General features: G+C 39.3%; 1 protein-coding gene across 1 annotated transcript; it reads right to left on the bottom strand.

The window, feature by feature from the left end:
• Positions 1-9,251: 9,251 nt before the first annotated feature.
• Positions 9,252-15,788, bottom strand: echdc3 (enoyl CoA hydratase domain containing 3). Its single transcript, XM_080757385.1, has 6 exons — positions 15,528-15,788; positions 14,977-15,098; positions 14,191-14,288; positions 13,056-13,256; positions 10,765-10,943; positions 9,252-10,276 (listed from the first exon to the last, which is right to left on the bottom strand). Exons 1-6 carry the CDS (start codon positions 15,665-15,667, stop codon positions 10,123-10,125), a joined length of 894 nt encoding a protein of 297 aa, XP_080613511.1. The 5' UTR covers positions 15,668-15,788; the 3' UTR covers positions 9,252-10,122.
• Between the last annotated feature and the right edge of the window lie 625 nt (positions 15,789-16,413).

Raw genomic sequence — 16,413 nt, forward strand, 5'->3', positions numbered from 1 at the left:
GAAAAAAACGATGGGTTATAGCCCATGTTTTTTTAAATTTTGAAAAAAAAAGTTATCCTCGTTTCTCATCATTTTGGACCATGGGCTATAGCCCATATGGTACGGCATACTATAGAACGCCGTTTTTCATCATTTTTGACGATTTGACAAAAATGAAAAAAAAAAACGATGGGTTATAGCCCATGTTTTTTGAAATTTTGAAAAAAAAGTTATCCTCGTTTCTCATCATTTTGGACCATGGGCTATAGCCCATATGGTACGGCATACTATAGCACGCCGTTTTTCATCATTTTTGATGATTTGACAAAAATGACAAAATGAAAAAAACGATGGGTTATAGCCCATGTTTTTTGAAATTTTGAAAAAAAAAGTTATCCTCGTTTCTCATTATTTTGGACCATGGGCTATAGCCCATATGGTACGGCATACTATAGCACGCCGTTTTTCATCATTTTTGAGGATTTGACAAAAATTACAAAATGAAAAAAACGATGGGTTATAGCCCATGTTTTTTGAAATTTTGAAAAAAAAAGTTATCCTCGTTTCTCATCATTTTGGACCATGGGCTATAGCCCATATGGTACGGCATACTATAGCACGCCGTTTTTCATCATTTTTGACGATTTGACAAAAATGACAAAATGAAAAAAACGATGGGTTATAGCCCATGTTTTTTTAAATTTTGAAAAAAAAAGTTATCCTCGTTTCTCATCATTTTGGACCATGGGCTATAGCCCATATGGTACGGCATACTATAGAACGCCGTTTTTCATCATTTTTGACGATTTGACAAAAATGAAAAAAAAAAACGATGGGTTATAGCCCATGTTTTTTGAAATTTTGAAAAAAAAATTATCCTCGTTTCTCATCATTTTGGACCATGGGCTATAGCCCATATGGTACGGCATACTATAGCATGCCGTTTTTCATCATTTTTGACGATTTGACAAAAATGACAAAATGAAAAAAACGATGGGTTATAGCCCATGTTTTTTGAAATTTTGGAAAAAAAAGTTATCCTCGTTTCTCATCATTTTGGACCATGGGCTATAGCCCATATGGTACGGCATACTATAGCACGCCGTTTTTCATCATTTTTGACGATTTGACAAAAATGAAAAAAACGATGGGTTATAGCCCATGTTTTTTGAAATTTTGGAAAAAAACATTATCCTCGTTTCTCATCATTTTGGACCATGGGCTATAGCCCATATGGTACGGCATACTATAGCACGCCGTTTTTCATCATTTTTGATGATTTGACAAAAATGACAAAATGAAAAAAACGATGGGTTATAGCCCATGTTTTTTGAAATTTTGAAAAAAAAAGTTATCCTCGTTTCTCATCATTTTGGACCATGGGCTATAGCCCATATGGTACGGCATACTATAGCACGCCGTTTTTCATCATTTTTGACGATTTGACAAAAATGACAAAATGAAAAAAACGATGGGTTACAGCCCATGTTTTTTGAAATTTTGAAAAAAAAAGTTATCCTCATTTCTCATCATTTTGGACCATGGGCTATAACCCATATGGTACGGCATACTATAGCACGCCGTTTTTCATCATTTTTGATGATTTGACAAAAATGACAAAATGAAAAAAACGATGGGTTATAGCCCATGTTTTTTTAAATTTTGAAAAAAAAAGTTATCCTCGTTTCTCATTATTTTGGACCATGGGCTATAGCCCATATGGTACGGCATACTATAGCACGCCGTTTTTCATCATTTTTGAGGATTTGACAAAAATTACAAAATGAAAAAAACGATGGGTTATAGCCCATGTTTTTTGAAATTTTGAAAAAAAAAGTTATCCTCGTTTCTCATCATTTTGGACCATGGGCTATAGCCCATATGGTACGGCATACTATAGCACGCCGTTTTTCATCATTTTTGACGATTTGACAAAAATGACAAAATGAAAAAGACGATGGGTTATAGCCCATGTTTTTTTAAATTTTGAAAAAAAAAGTTATCCTCGTTTCTCATCATTTTGGACCATGGGCTATAGCCCATATGGTACGGCATACTATTGCACGCCGTTTTTCATCATTTTTGACGATTTGACAAAAATGAAAAAACGATGGGTTATAGCCCATGTTTTTTGAAATTTTGAAAAAAAAATTATCCTCGTTTCTCATCATTTTGGACTATGGGCTATAGCCCATATGGTACGGCATACTATAGCATGCCGTTTTTCATCATTTTTGACGATTTGACAAAAATGACTAAATTAAAAAAATGATGGGTTATAGCCCATGTTTTTTGAAATTTTGGAAAAAAAGTTATCCTCGTTTCTCATCATTTTGGACCATGGGCTATAGCCCATATGGTACGGCATACTATTGCACGCCGTTTTTCATCATTTTTGACGATTTGACAAAAATGAAAAAAACGATGGGTTATAGCCCATGTTTTTTGAAATTTTGGGGAAAAAAATTATCCTCGTTTCTCATCATTTTGGACCATGGGCTATAGCCCATATGGTACGGCATACTATAGCACGCCGTTTTTCATCATTTTTGATGATTTGACAAAAATGACAAAATGAAAAAAACGATGGGTTATAGCCCATGTTTTTTGAAATTTTGGAAAAAAAAGTTATCCTCGTTTCTCATCATTTTGGACCATGGGCTATAGCCCATATGGTACGGCATACTATAGCACGCCGTTTTTCATCATTTTTGAGGATTTGACAAAAATTACAAAATGAAAAAAAAGATGGGTTATAGCCCGTGTTTTTTGAAATTTTGGAAAAAAAAGTTATCCTCGTTTCTCATCATTTTGGACCATGGGCTATAGCCCATATGGTACGGCATACTATAGCATGCCGTTTTTCATCATTTTTGACGATTTGACAAAAATGACTAAATTAAAAAAATGATGGGTTATAGCCCATGTTTTTTGAAATTTTGGAAAAAAAGTTATCCTCGTTTCTCATCATTTTGGACCATGGGCTATAGCCCATATGGTACGGCATACTATTGCACGCCGTTTTTCATCATTTTTGACGATTTGACAAAAATGAAAAAACGATGGGTTATAGCCCATGTTTTTTGAAATTTTGGGGAAAAAAATTATCCTCGTTTCTCATCATTTTGGACCATGGGCTATAGCCCATATGGTACGGCATACTATAGCACGCCGTTTTTCATCATTTTTGATGATTTGACAAAAATGACAAAATGAAAAAAACGATGGGTTATAGCCCATGTTTTTTGAAATTTTGGAAAAAAAAGTTATCCTCGTTTCTCATCATTTTGGACCATGGGCTATAGCCCATATGGTACGGCATACTATAGCACGCCGTTTTTCATCATTTTTGAGGATTTGACAAAAATTACAAAATGAAAAAAAAGATGGGTTATAGCCCGTGTTTTTTGAAATTTTGGAAAAAAAAGTTATCCTCGTTTCTCATCATTTTGGACCATGGGCTATAGCCCATATGGTACGGCATACTATAGCACGCCGTTTTTCATCATTTTTGACGATTTGACAAAAATGACAAAATGAAAAAAACGATGGGTTATATCCCATGTTTTTTGAAATTTTGAAAAAAAAATTATCCTCGTTTCTCATCATTTTGGACCATGGGCTATACTCATAGGTTTTAAACATTATTTTAAAAGCTGTTAGTTGTTGAAAAATAGCAGATCTACAAGCTCATCTCCCTTCTACACCTCAGTCATTTAAAATGTCATGATGGTAACAAATTAACAAATGGTACACAGTTACACATTTCAAACTTTAGGCAAGAGAGCTTGTAGATCGGCTATTTTCAGCAGGATCCAAAGGCCAATATATACAGAAGTTACACAAAATATATGGCTTAACCTTGTTATGTAGCTGCTGTTGTTGTTGTTGCCATGATGTAACTGGAGTAGAAACCAGGTCAGGGTGGTAGAGAACGCAGGGTTCCAGTCCTGAGAAGTTTAGAGACAGGAAAAGACAAAGATACAAAATTGAAATTTGTTTTCAGTAAAAAACGTTCAGTTGTTTCAAAAAGTAATTACTTAATTCAGTGGTTCCCACCAAACTGTTCAGACAGAATTGTAAAAAAAAATCTAGAGTTGCAAATTGCGGCTACACAATACAGAGCAATTTAATTTAGGTAACCAAATGGACTCCAATAGTAGATCTTTACACTCTCAATAGTTTAATTGTTAAGCATCTGCTTAATTTCCCAAAAAACAGAATGTAGAAGATTGCTTTTAATCCTTTGTTTGTACCATGTTGATGTTTTGTATGTATTACTGTAGGAGAGCGGTTAGTGACTGTGCCTTATTAACATTAGTGGTAGTCCGTGGCTCAAAAATGTCCCTTATAAAGTTACTTGTTGTGTTTATATATGTTACTACTACTATATAAAACCGTGATCCAGTAGCCGAGTCGATAGTTTCTGAACATTGGGGCCCGGGTTCTACTCCCAGTGGAGTTTGTTTTGTTTTGTTTTGTTTGTGCATTCGGCTACTGGAACACGGTTTTACACAGTAGTACGAACATAATATATAAACATCACAACAAGTAACATCATAAGTGATAACAGATGTTTGAACAACAACAACAACGTTAAGTATTAAATAACATTTCATTGTTTACCTGATGGCTGCTGCGGAGTCGGACACGACGACGACGGACATGTAGACATGTAAACAAACACTGATCAATCATCAAACCAGTCTCCACGCGTCTCTTCCGTATTTAAGGGCGGCGTCACTTCCTTCCGGTGTGAGGCCTACGTTACATCCGGGTCCCGTCCGCTTCTCATTCTGAACGCGTGAATCTTTTTTTCTTTTCTTTTTTACAATAACGTTATTTTTCAGAAAGGAAGCGATTGAGGGTTAAAATGGGTCTTAATGCTTCCAACTCGAGTAGAATTATTAATGTAAACTTGTAAACATGTAAACTGTGTTCAATTAATTGCCTCTTCTGATAGATTAAACAGCAGTTATACTTATTATTGAGACTCAGAGAGCATGTTGACATGAATAGCAATAGTTATAGCATATCTGTGTTATAATTAATGGGTTTGATTGATTGATTAAATTAATATTGTATTAAAAATGTAGAACAGTACAAGTACCGTAAAAACAAAATAATTCACATGCAAGTATAAAGGCATGGTATTGCAGAGGCAAAAAAGCACTATAGGTACTTACTGCATGTTGTACCATATTATACTTTTGAGTAACGTTTGCACTTACATTGCACGTCTTACCTTTTTATACATTTGAGTAATGTATGCACTTATAGTACCATTTTGTACTTTTGAGTGATGTTTGCACGTTTGTAGTTTTTGCATGTTTTGCATAATGTTTACTATAGGCCTATGTGTGACCATCTGTACGTGTTAATACAGCAAACATTATTCAAAGTAAATTGATCAAATCTGTGACTACTAAACTATTAAAGTAGCTTCTCAGTCCACCTTAAGACAAATTATGATGTTTAAAAACAAATAGCCTATTGTAGGGATTTGGAAACTTTTAAATTAGCGTTTTATTTCTGATTGTGATGATCATTCTTTTGCAGTGATTTTTTCTTCTTCTGTGTAATAGTGAATGAGAAACACCGTAAGCAAACTGTATGCCTTTTTCTTTCCATTGAAAGTATGTACACTGTTATATTAGCAATGATTATTATTATTATTTTTACTTCAAAGCCTATAGTCTGTATTATTTTATTCTTTTATAACTTTGATGCTATGGAGAGGGCCACTATATTTCCACAATCACTCCAGAGGGGCCACATTGCATATAGCCTATACTGTCGTGGCAAAAATAGCCGATCTACAAGCTCAACCTGTTTTGACCCCTGAGTCGCATTGCGATGCATTGCAGGCTTGTAGATCAGCTATTTAAAAAAAAGATCTGTATATTATACATGTCAAAACTTTAAATGAGACATACAGCATTTATGTACTTTTATGCACATTTTGAATTCCTTTTACTTTTACATAAAGGCACTTTTACTTTTACTTACAAAGTACTTTTTCCACCACTGGCCATGATACTGACTTCAGCAGCCTAGGCATGTGGTCTGCTGCCCTCTAGTGTTGGTCCACAGAACTCACACTAAACTTGTGTCGGTGTAAACGTGTCTTGTGTTCCCCATAGCATTATAATGTTAACATTATATTTTCATTAATGTTTTCTCTCTCTCTCTCTCTCTCTCTCTCTCAGCTACCCAGCAAGACACAGCCAGCGGACAGCAATCAACAGCATCAGCCTCCACCTCTAGGTTTACTTTTTGTTCTTTTATGTTTAAACTTCATTAACACTATTTTGTTTGATATAGGACTGTGTTGAACCTGACAATATTGAGGGCTTCCAAGCAGTCCAGAACTTTGCAGCGTTCTTTATACTCCAATTAAAAGACAACGATGCCCTGTCCAGAGGAGGTGGACAAAGTCTGTAGCCTATATGGGAGTGTTTGTCAGAATATGACAAAAAAGGTGCAAAGTTCCCAGAAACTCAAAGGGAGTTTCAGGACTACAGGCGTAGTTAGGCGTATACAAAACGGTGCGTACAGTTACAGTAGGCTACTATGTTATGTTGAACAAGAATGACAATGTTGCATCGTGCTATTATATAATTTCTTGTACTAGCACTTGTCGTATAATTTCTATAAATGAACTAGCAAAATAAGGTGCTATTCCCAACAAAAGGCTCTCTCTCAAAGTCTCAGACAGAAAACATTTACAATTCACACCTGAATTCCAAGGCCATTGTTTTAAACCCTTTGAAGCTCGGTTCCCTGCGGTGGAGAGCTGGAATGTTCCATTTTTGTAGGCAACCAGTTGGTTACTGATTTACACTGAGTGAAAATATTCCACAGTTAAACGTAAATAATGCTTTTCAACAAGCTCAGTATAGAATAGACTATAACTATTAATAGTAAGTGCAATTTATACTGATTGAAAAATGTACTATGAGACTATCAGATTATAATTTGCTCTATTGGGTTAAAACTGTTTTAATCACCTCTTAAATTTAATCTGTTCAGGTTCATTCTTAGTTTCCGTTTAATCATTGCTTAGATATTAACTATGTTCATAAGTGTGTTTAGGGTTTCATCTGTTTCTGTTAACTATGTATTCATTAGATATGCCCTTCATCACTTTGTGTATAAAGTTAGGGCTCCGGTAAAACAGTAAGAAGCTTTTGTTTCCTGGTCCCGCCTCTCTCTAACCGGTAGTAACCAGACCTCAGATCTCATTGGTCAAAAGTCAGGAAACGCCTGGTTCATGTCCGGTGAGGAGGCGGGACTCCAGAATAGATATAGACGGAGGAGCAGTGTTGATCGGGGCTTTTTGGATCCGGTTCTCGTCATTGGTCAACAAGAGGGCTGTGTGTTCCCCGTCCAGAAAGTCCGAAGAGGTGTTCTCTCTGTTTATTGTTTTTTCCGTGGCGGACTTGCTTTACTGCAAATAAAGTCGTCTTCTTCCAAAACCATCTGAGCTATTCTGAGTGTTTTCCTGTACGCCGTTACGCTGTGAAAGCGGGAGAAATTTACCTCACACTAATGTTGCTCAATATACCTTGATTTCGCAGGTCCTTTGCAGGGCCTATAGTGAGGCAACAAATGACTTTCCTAGCTATTTTCTGTGTAGTAATATAAATCGCAGTGTGGGGAAGGACATGATAAAAGGCCTGTGAAAAGGGATACCTCAAGGAAGCTATTTAAAGATTTTAGGAGGTTGCGACTTACATATTACACTTGCATTACACAAAAAAATGATACTATCAATATTTTCAGGTACAAGTAACGACAAGATAGACTGGACAGGAGTGTGCTGGAACAAGGGCAACAAACCCAGTTGTGAGACCAGAGAGCCTGCCTCCTGTAGTTCAGAGGAAAGACCATGTATGCGACCAGTGCTGTGGAAAATCCACGTGCTTTTGCTCTCCCCCCTGACACGACAGGGACCCCCTGACACTACAGGGACCCCCCTGACACTACAGGGACCCCCCTGACACTACAGGGACAGCCCTGTGGAAAAGGAGAAAGGGGTCAATGGCACCATGTGCCATGCAGTGTTAGGCCACCTTTCCTTGCAGCCCTTGAGGACACTATCCCGACACCCACAACAGCTGTCCAACCTCAACCACGTGTGCAGCGACCTCTCTTGCCAGCTCAACCTCTCCTCTATCCCACCCAGTTTCTGGTTCAGGTATAGCTGGTCCAAATAAGAGCTGCAGCTTCCACAACATATGTGCCTCATACAATCTTAGTTGCTCCACAATCTCTACTCTCTGCCTCCCAACCCCCCGTTCCTGTGGCTATCTCCCAAACTCTCCTTCCGGTGGCTATCTCCCAAACTCTCCTTCTGGTGGCTATCTGGGTACCCAGGCTAGGGTCCTGCTAGCCTGGGTACCCAGGCTAGGGTACCCTGGCTAGCGGGACCCTGCAACCCACAATAACTATTGGTAGGCCTATACTGCCAGGCCACAGCCACCACAACTCTGGCTGAATGGAAGGCTGAACTTCAAGCTGCAAAAAAGGACAATGATGTGATGACACCGCCGGCCACAATGTCCAAATACAGGGTTACTTTCAGCACAATGTTTCTTCTCAGGACATGTTCATGAATCAATTCCACAAAATATCTGTTACAGACAAAAGAGTACTAGACCAAGTAACTCCTCCAGGTGCTCCTCTGAGTACTAGACCAAGTAACTCCTCCAGGTGCTCCTCTGAGTACTAGACCAAAAAAGTTGTGTGCAGCCCTGACTATATTATATTTCCACACTCACTCCAGAGGGCCACTATATTTCCACACTCACTCCAAAGGGCCACTATATTTCCACACTCACACCAGAGGGCCACTATATTATATTTCCACACTCACTCCAGAGGGCCACTATATTTCCACACTCACTCCAGAGGGCCACTATATTTCCACACTCACTCCAGAGGGCCACTATATTTCCATACTCACTCCAGAGGGCCACTATATTTCCACACTCACTCCAGAGGGCCACTATATTATATTTCCGCACTCACTCCAGAGGACCACTATATCATATTTCCACACTCACTCCAGAGGACCACTATATTATATTTCCACACTCACTCCAGAGGGCCATATTGCATGTATTACTGTCATGGCAAAAAAAAGAGCTTGTAGATCAGCTATTTTGGCTATATTTGAATTGAAATCCTGATTTTTTTTTTTCTCTTTGGAATCCTGAAAAATATTTTCTTAGTTGCCTTAGTTTTAGTTTTATAATTTACAGGTCCAAATCACAGTGTGTCTTTCTTGCCTACAATTTCCAGATTGAAAATACTTGAGACAAAATATTCTATTGTCCATGAACCCATTTTGGGCGGGAACCCTTTTGGTGATTTAAGCATTATGTTATGAAAAATAGCAGATCTACAAGCTCATAGTGCGGCACCGAGTGCCGTGCTACGAGCTTGTGGGTCTGCTATTTTTTTTTAATCGTGAAAATGTGGCGCAAATCTTTGAATATAATATTCCAGGATGAACGTTTTTAACTCAAATCTTCCCTGAAACAACATAGCCGCCATACTTCCGCGTAGCGGAGCCGTCCTGAAAACAGTCATTGCTTAAAGTCCCTATTACCAGTAAGACGCGCAAACGCGGGAAGCGAACGCAGCTCGTACATATTTGGGTTTTTTAAAGATTTATTTTTAAGTTATTTTTTTTTTAAGTTAAGTTATTTTTAAGTTAAGTTTTTAACTTAGCCATAACCATATAAGGAGTCCCCAAAGCAGCTATACGTCCAAATATGGAGTGTGTTGCATCAATCACAAACAAATCACTCAGCTCCATATATGGGCACAAAGGGGGGACACACGGACACACACACAGACAGACAGACATGATCTGCTAGGTTTCATAGTAAGTGCTCACTGCGTTCGCAATTAAATAAGACTCTTCCTACTGAGAGTGCGGATTTTATTCTCTTTATATGTTCTCTTTGAATCTGCACCCAGCACACACCTGAACCTTTAAAAGACTGTCTGAGTTGAGCGAGCCTTTTCCCTTGAAGTGAATTATTAAATTATCTAACATTAACAAAATATTACTTCAGAAAACAGCCAGGATAAGCTCCAAAGAACTAGTCCATCCAGGCCAGTAGCCATGGATCAGTCGTGAGCCTTCTCTGGTTTGTGACTCCACACAGGTTTGCGTTTCTCTATGAATGCCCGGATACCTTCCTGGCCGTCTGTGAGAGCTAGGTTGTCCACCATGACTTTAGAGGCCGTGGCGTACGCGGCATCTCGTCCTTGAGCCATTTGTCTGATGGGCAAGAGCACATTGTCAGAACATTAAACTAACAACACCTGCTTTAGGTATATCACTGATCATAGACAAAAACATTAAACTAACAACAGCTGCTTTAGGTATATCACTGATCAGAACATTAAACTAACAACAGCTGCTTTAGGTATATCACTGATCAGAACATTAAACTAACAACACCTGCTTTAGGTATATCACTGATCATAGACAAAAACATTAAACTAACAACACCTGCTTTAGGTATATCACTGATCAGAACATTAAACTAACAACAGCTGCTTTAGGTATATCACTGATCAGAACATTAAACTAACAACAGCTGCTTTAGGTATATCACTGATCATAGACAGAACATTAAACTAACAACAGCTGCTTTAGGTATATCACTGATCATAGACAGAACATTAAACTAACAACAGCTGCTTTAGGTATATCACTGATCATAGACAAAAACAGCTCCTTATTCCAAACCAGAGCTCTCGCACCTTTGGAAAGTAGCTTTCCCAAGCGCTACAACAGGTCGGCTGGCCTGACACACGCGCTGGGCGATCGCTAACGTCTCCTCCTCCAGACGTTCCTCTGGCACAACCTTACTAACCAGGCCATGCAGCAAAGCATCGTGGGCTGAAATCGGTCTTCCAGTGAACAGCATCTCCATTGCAACCTGGAACAATTGACATTCATGAGTTATGTGACAAATGTCGAACTTCACAGTACGTCTAACTGCAATTGTAACAATATGATTATGTTTTTTCCACACAGACCTATTGAGAACAGAACAGAACACCAGAACAGCCGAGATGACATGTTGACATGGTGTAAGCAGCAAAAACGTTCTTTTACCGTACATTCCGAGCGTATGAGAGACTGAAACGGCAATGGACTGGCGGTTACAGGGTGGAGTTTATCAGAGCTCTTCCAAGAGTGATGCCATCAATGACAGCTCTTTCCTGAGCTGCAATGTACAGTATGTTCAGGTGAATGTTCAGGTACTGTACAGCAGTGGTTCCCAAAGTGGGGTCCGGGGACCCCTAGGGGTCCTTGAGGAAGTTCCAGGGGGTCCCCAGCTAAATGATAAGTTTGGAACCAAATGGACCCTAACAAGTCCATTCCACACTGTCAGAGTTAAATTAACGTTGATTTTACAATACAAATCGGGGTCTCAGGGATAGAACCAATGCTGTACAGGGCTTGACCTTAACGTTTTGAGGCACTTGTCCTTTGCACAAGTACATTTCCCATTCACTTGTCCGGGCACAAAAGTCACTTGTCCAGAGCACGAGCACACTCATTTTAAATCAACTAGCCTAACTGTAAGTTGGTTTTGGTGAATACATGTTTGTAATACCAGTAAGACGCGCAAACGCGGGAAGCGATCGCAGCTCGTACATATTTGGGTTTTTTTAAGATTTATTTTTAAGTTATAATTTTTTTAAGTTAAGTTATTTTTAAGTTAAGTTTTTAACTTAGCCATAACCAAGGAGTCCCCAAAGCAGCTATACGTCCAAATATGGAGTGTGTTGCATAAATCACAAACAAATCACTCAGCTCCATATATGGGCACAAAGGTGGGACACACACACACACACACACAGACAGACACACAGACAGACAGACAGACAGACAGACAGACAGACAGACAGACAGACAGACAGACAGACAGACAGACAGACAGACAGACAGACAGACAGACAGACAGACAGACAGACAGACAGACAGACAGACAGACAGACAGACAGACAGACAGACAGACACACACACACACACACACACACACACACACACACACGATCTGCTAGGTCTCATAGTAAGTGCTCACTGCGTTCGCAATCACTGCGTTCGCAACAATATTAGATGAATATTCTCAGTTTACAAGTTAATAGAGAATGTCTGTGATCTTACATACATTTCATGTATTACAAACAAATACACAGCCATAAATTGGTCCTATCCGCACATGGTTACTATACTGACCTCATCGGCATTTAAACTTGTAGCACTCACCCATTAATTCATTTCTAAGACCTAATTGCTAGGATCTGGAGTCGTTTTGGGGACTAGTTTTGTATTAATTTGAAAGTTCTGGCAGAAAACATGTATTTAGTCAAATATCTAGACTTTTCCATGAGCTATACACAGGCGACATTCTCTCCGGTGAAGGACCTGGGGCCCAGAATGAGTGCAGGACTGAACATATCAAAACTTCCTTTAGGGAGCACAAATGTATGGGGGACACAATATAGGTTGTGTAATCACTTACCCCACACCAAGCGCAACACAGACGCCTGTCAATTGTGTGCCCCATACGTTTGTGCTTTCCAAACATCAACTGTTCCCAAAGGATGTTTTTATATTTTCAGTCCAGCATTTCTACCTGGAAAAGTGGGAATATTTCACTTAAACACACGTTTTCTGTCAGAACATTCAAATGAATATTAAACATCTGACTCCAAATCTTCAGAATTAATTACTGTGCGAGTACGCACACAGTGCTACAATTTTAAATGCTGACATGGTCAGTCTGCTAACCGTGCGCGGATAGGACTGATCTATGGCTGTGTGTTTGGAATACATAAAATGTATGTAAGACATTCTAGCGCTATTACAATATTGGAAAGATGATATTAGGAAAGACAATGTTGTTGGCTGCTAGGAACGCCACAGGAAAATGTGAAACCGAGAGTCACTTGTACAACGGACAATTCAAATGTTAATGCACTTGTCCGGAAAGATTACTTGTCCCGGACAAGCCTTAATGTCAAGCCCTGCTGTATACCTTCCTTGGCACAGCTCTTCCGATGGCTACGGCTGGCGTGGAGCAGAACAGACCCACATTCACGCCCGGGGTGGCAAAGGTGGACTTCTCTGTCACCACAGCAATGTCACAGCTGGCTACTAGCTGGCAACCTGCCGCCGTGGCTACGCCGTTCACCATCGCTATGACAGGCACGGGTATGTCTTGTATGAGGGTCATGACCTGAAAAACAGGGGGAGGGGGGGTTAACTTACTGCAGTGGTTAACATAGAGGGACATTGAGGTTGCAGCAGCTGTAGGGAAAGCTTGGCCACAATTTGCAACACTAGATTTATTTTTATGATGGCGTGATTATTTGTGTTGGAGTTTGGAAGCGCTTGTCGAAGTAACTGAAAGGCCCTGCGTACCACCTGTTTCGAATTTTCGCATAATGGGGGAGGCAGCAGCACGACCCGTTAATACAAACGAGCGCTATCAACACTTTAGTAGAAAACATTATCAAGGCATGGAATTTCTTTGCATTACATGTCTACGGTGGATGTTTATGAAACAAACGTTTTGCAGTTTGAAAGAGGATAATTCAAGCTTTCCCTACAGCTGCAATGTTGGTGAGTTTAACATTGTTTCATACAAGCAGATCGGAAATGCAATTTGGATCAATGGAATGTCAATAGGGGGTATTGCAACTCTGGATTCATCCCATTATTAAAGAAAAAAAAGTGTTGCATTTTGCTGCAAATTTGCGGCTAGGGAAAGCTTGAATTATCCCCTTTCAAACTGCAAAGCGTTTGTTTCATAAACATCCACCATAGAAATGTTATGAGCTACTTTCTGTCAAGAAATTCCATGCTGTGGTCATGCTTCTGCCTCCCGCATAATGTGAAAATTTCAAACAGGTGCTTCGCAGGGTCGACAGAATGTAGCTCATAACATGTCTACGGTGGATTTTTATGAAACAGACAATTTTCAGTTTGAAATAGTATAATTCAATTACAACTGCAATGTTGGTGAGTTTAATGTCGTTTAATACAAACAGATCTGAAATGCAATTTGGATCAATTGGATCATATCAATGGAGGGTATTGCAACTCTAGATGCATTCCATTATAAGAAAGAAAAATCTAGTGTTGCAAATTGCGGCTACAGAGAGACTAACCTGTGAACAGGCCTGAAACACCTGTGTGTGGTATTCTCTACCCTGTGCTGAGGTCAGCTCCTTCAGGTCATGTCCAGACGAAAACACTGATCCCTTTGCTATGACACATGGATTCAAATGTTGGTTAGCGTCCATCTATTCTTGACCCCACCACACACACAATTTACTAGCAGTCAAAATGGCTGTCAAGTCATGTGAATATGATCGCAATAACAACCCCTGCTGAAGTATCGCTGATCATAGACAAAACCGTTAACTATAGTCTGGCAGCCGACAGGCTTCTTTTGTTTAAAGCGGGAAATTTGGTATAGGGCAGGCCCTAGTCTTTTTTTATTGGCCTAAAATATTGTCTATATACATACATTCATGAATCCACTTGTTGACCGGCTGTTAGTATTGGGCAATATTTTTTATAGGGGTTTCTTGTGACCCTAGCATTAGCCATTAGCCATCCTATGACCCGTCCACCTCGGCAGCCGGACTTACATTATTCAAAAACAGAGCTCGCACCTTTGGAAAGTAGCTACGGACTGCTGCAATTCGAAACTGGCCCCGTAAAATCTGAATACCCCCCACCCCTTTCCCCTCACCGTTTCCCCCAGTTTACCTCCTTTTATGTGTTTCCTGTTTTGATTATATAGAATTGTAAACAAATGTAATGCTTTATGGTGTCGTCCACAATTAACAGTTTTTGTATTGAATTGTGCTTGAAATGTAATGTAATTCTCCAAACTGTTAATACATACCGGTACTTCAATCAAGCAAGCTTATATTTCCATACCTTACCTGATATGATTATGACCCTTAGGTCATTGCTGTCAACATCGTTTATAATGTTCTCTGTTAGGGATTGTAACATGGACAAGGACAGGGCATTCCTCTTTCGTGGATTATTGAGTATGATTCTCCTGGTAAGAGAAGAAATCATTTTTATTGTTATGAAGTTTAGTTGTACAAACGACATCGTAAAACTTGAGAAATGTAGAATATAATTGTCAAATACAATCTAATCTGTGAATATTAATAATAATAATAATAATAAACTTTATTTATAAAGCGCTTTTCGAAAATAATGTTTACAAAGTGCTTTACAGTGTCAAAGGATATACCAACAACAATCAAATGAAATGCATAAAATAACAGTAGGCTATAAGACAATAATAGAACCAAAGAAGATAATGATGCGGAAGACTAATCAATCAAGCCCAAGTCGCCATGCAATAATTCTTATGAAACAAACAGTCAGTACACAAGTGTACACTACATGTTAGATGTTACTGTGCAGACACGTGCTGAGGAGGAGCACTATGACACAAAGCCATTAAAACATGTTCGACCTTATTCCATTGTGTTGCTGGCTGACAGTGAGCGGCTCCGTCTGAGCTTGTTGTGTGCATAATAAACGTGCCCCAGACAAACGTGTCAGATTGCTCAGTTGAACGAGGCCGGACGACGCTCTGCACAGGTTTCGTGCCATTTTGTTTGTCCTCCTGTCTTGTCTTGTAGTTAGTAGTGTCAGTCAGTGTGCAACCTGCTTCTGAGTCTGACTGTGTACTGTGAAGTGTAAACTACTAGTGTAATGTGTAAACCGTGGACTTTGGATCAAGTCACGTGACATGTAGAGAACACTTCCGGGTTGTACACGCCAAATTCCAACACCCAAAATCTCGTCCACTCGCTCTGTGGCTCACTACATGGAGCCCGTGGAGGTGTTTAAATAAGTGGCCTAAATACAGCTAGGTTGAACTATGCTAATAAACAAACCACAATTATTTACGTTCGGACATTAATGACACTGACATTAAGTGAATGTGATGTCATGTCAACACGATTGTAACATATTTCAGCAGGTCACCAATTTCACCGTAACACCGCCCTTGCTGGAGTGACCATAGAGAGAGAGTGAGCGACTCAGCGAGTGGCCGAGATTTGGGGTATCGTTGGAAACCAGCTTGTGGTAAATGCCATAGGGTAAACGCCTACCTGAGAAGCCTTAGGCCTATCACAATAGCATGTTTTCTCACTTATTTTCTCAGTCACTTTCCAGTCCATTGTAGACGAATGAATACTTAATAACCCCTAGGATGTAAATAACTACATTGAACAAAAACGGGTACGATTGTGCGAACCTATTATTTTGTAAATGCATACGGACATACGGTTAATTTACAACCCAGTTAGAACTATGGTACAACCGTACAGTAGACATATTCTTGGACACTA

This window comes from Protomyctophum bolini (genome assembly GCF_963924005.1).
Source record: "Protomyctophum bolini genome assembly, chromosome: 23".
Lineage (NCBI taxonomy): Eukaryota > Metazoa > Chordata > Actinopteri > Myctophiformes > Myctophidae > Protomyctophum > Protomyctophum bolini.

Excerpts from the sequence above, each read along its gene's own strand:
- echdc3 (XM_080757385.1), bottom strand. The coding sequence starts at position 15,667 with ATGGCACGAAACCTGTGCAGAGCGTCGTCCGGCCTCGTTCAACTGAGC. Across the intron at positions 15,099-15,527 it reads CAGCAACACAATGGAATAAG|GAGAATCATACTCAATAATC; the intron begins GTCGAACATGTT and ends TTCTCTTACCAG. Across the intron at positions 14,289-14,976 it reads AAGGGTCATAATCATATCAG|CAAAGGGATCAGTGTTTTCG; the intron begins GTAAGGTATGGA and ends CATGTGTCATAG.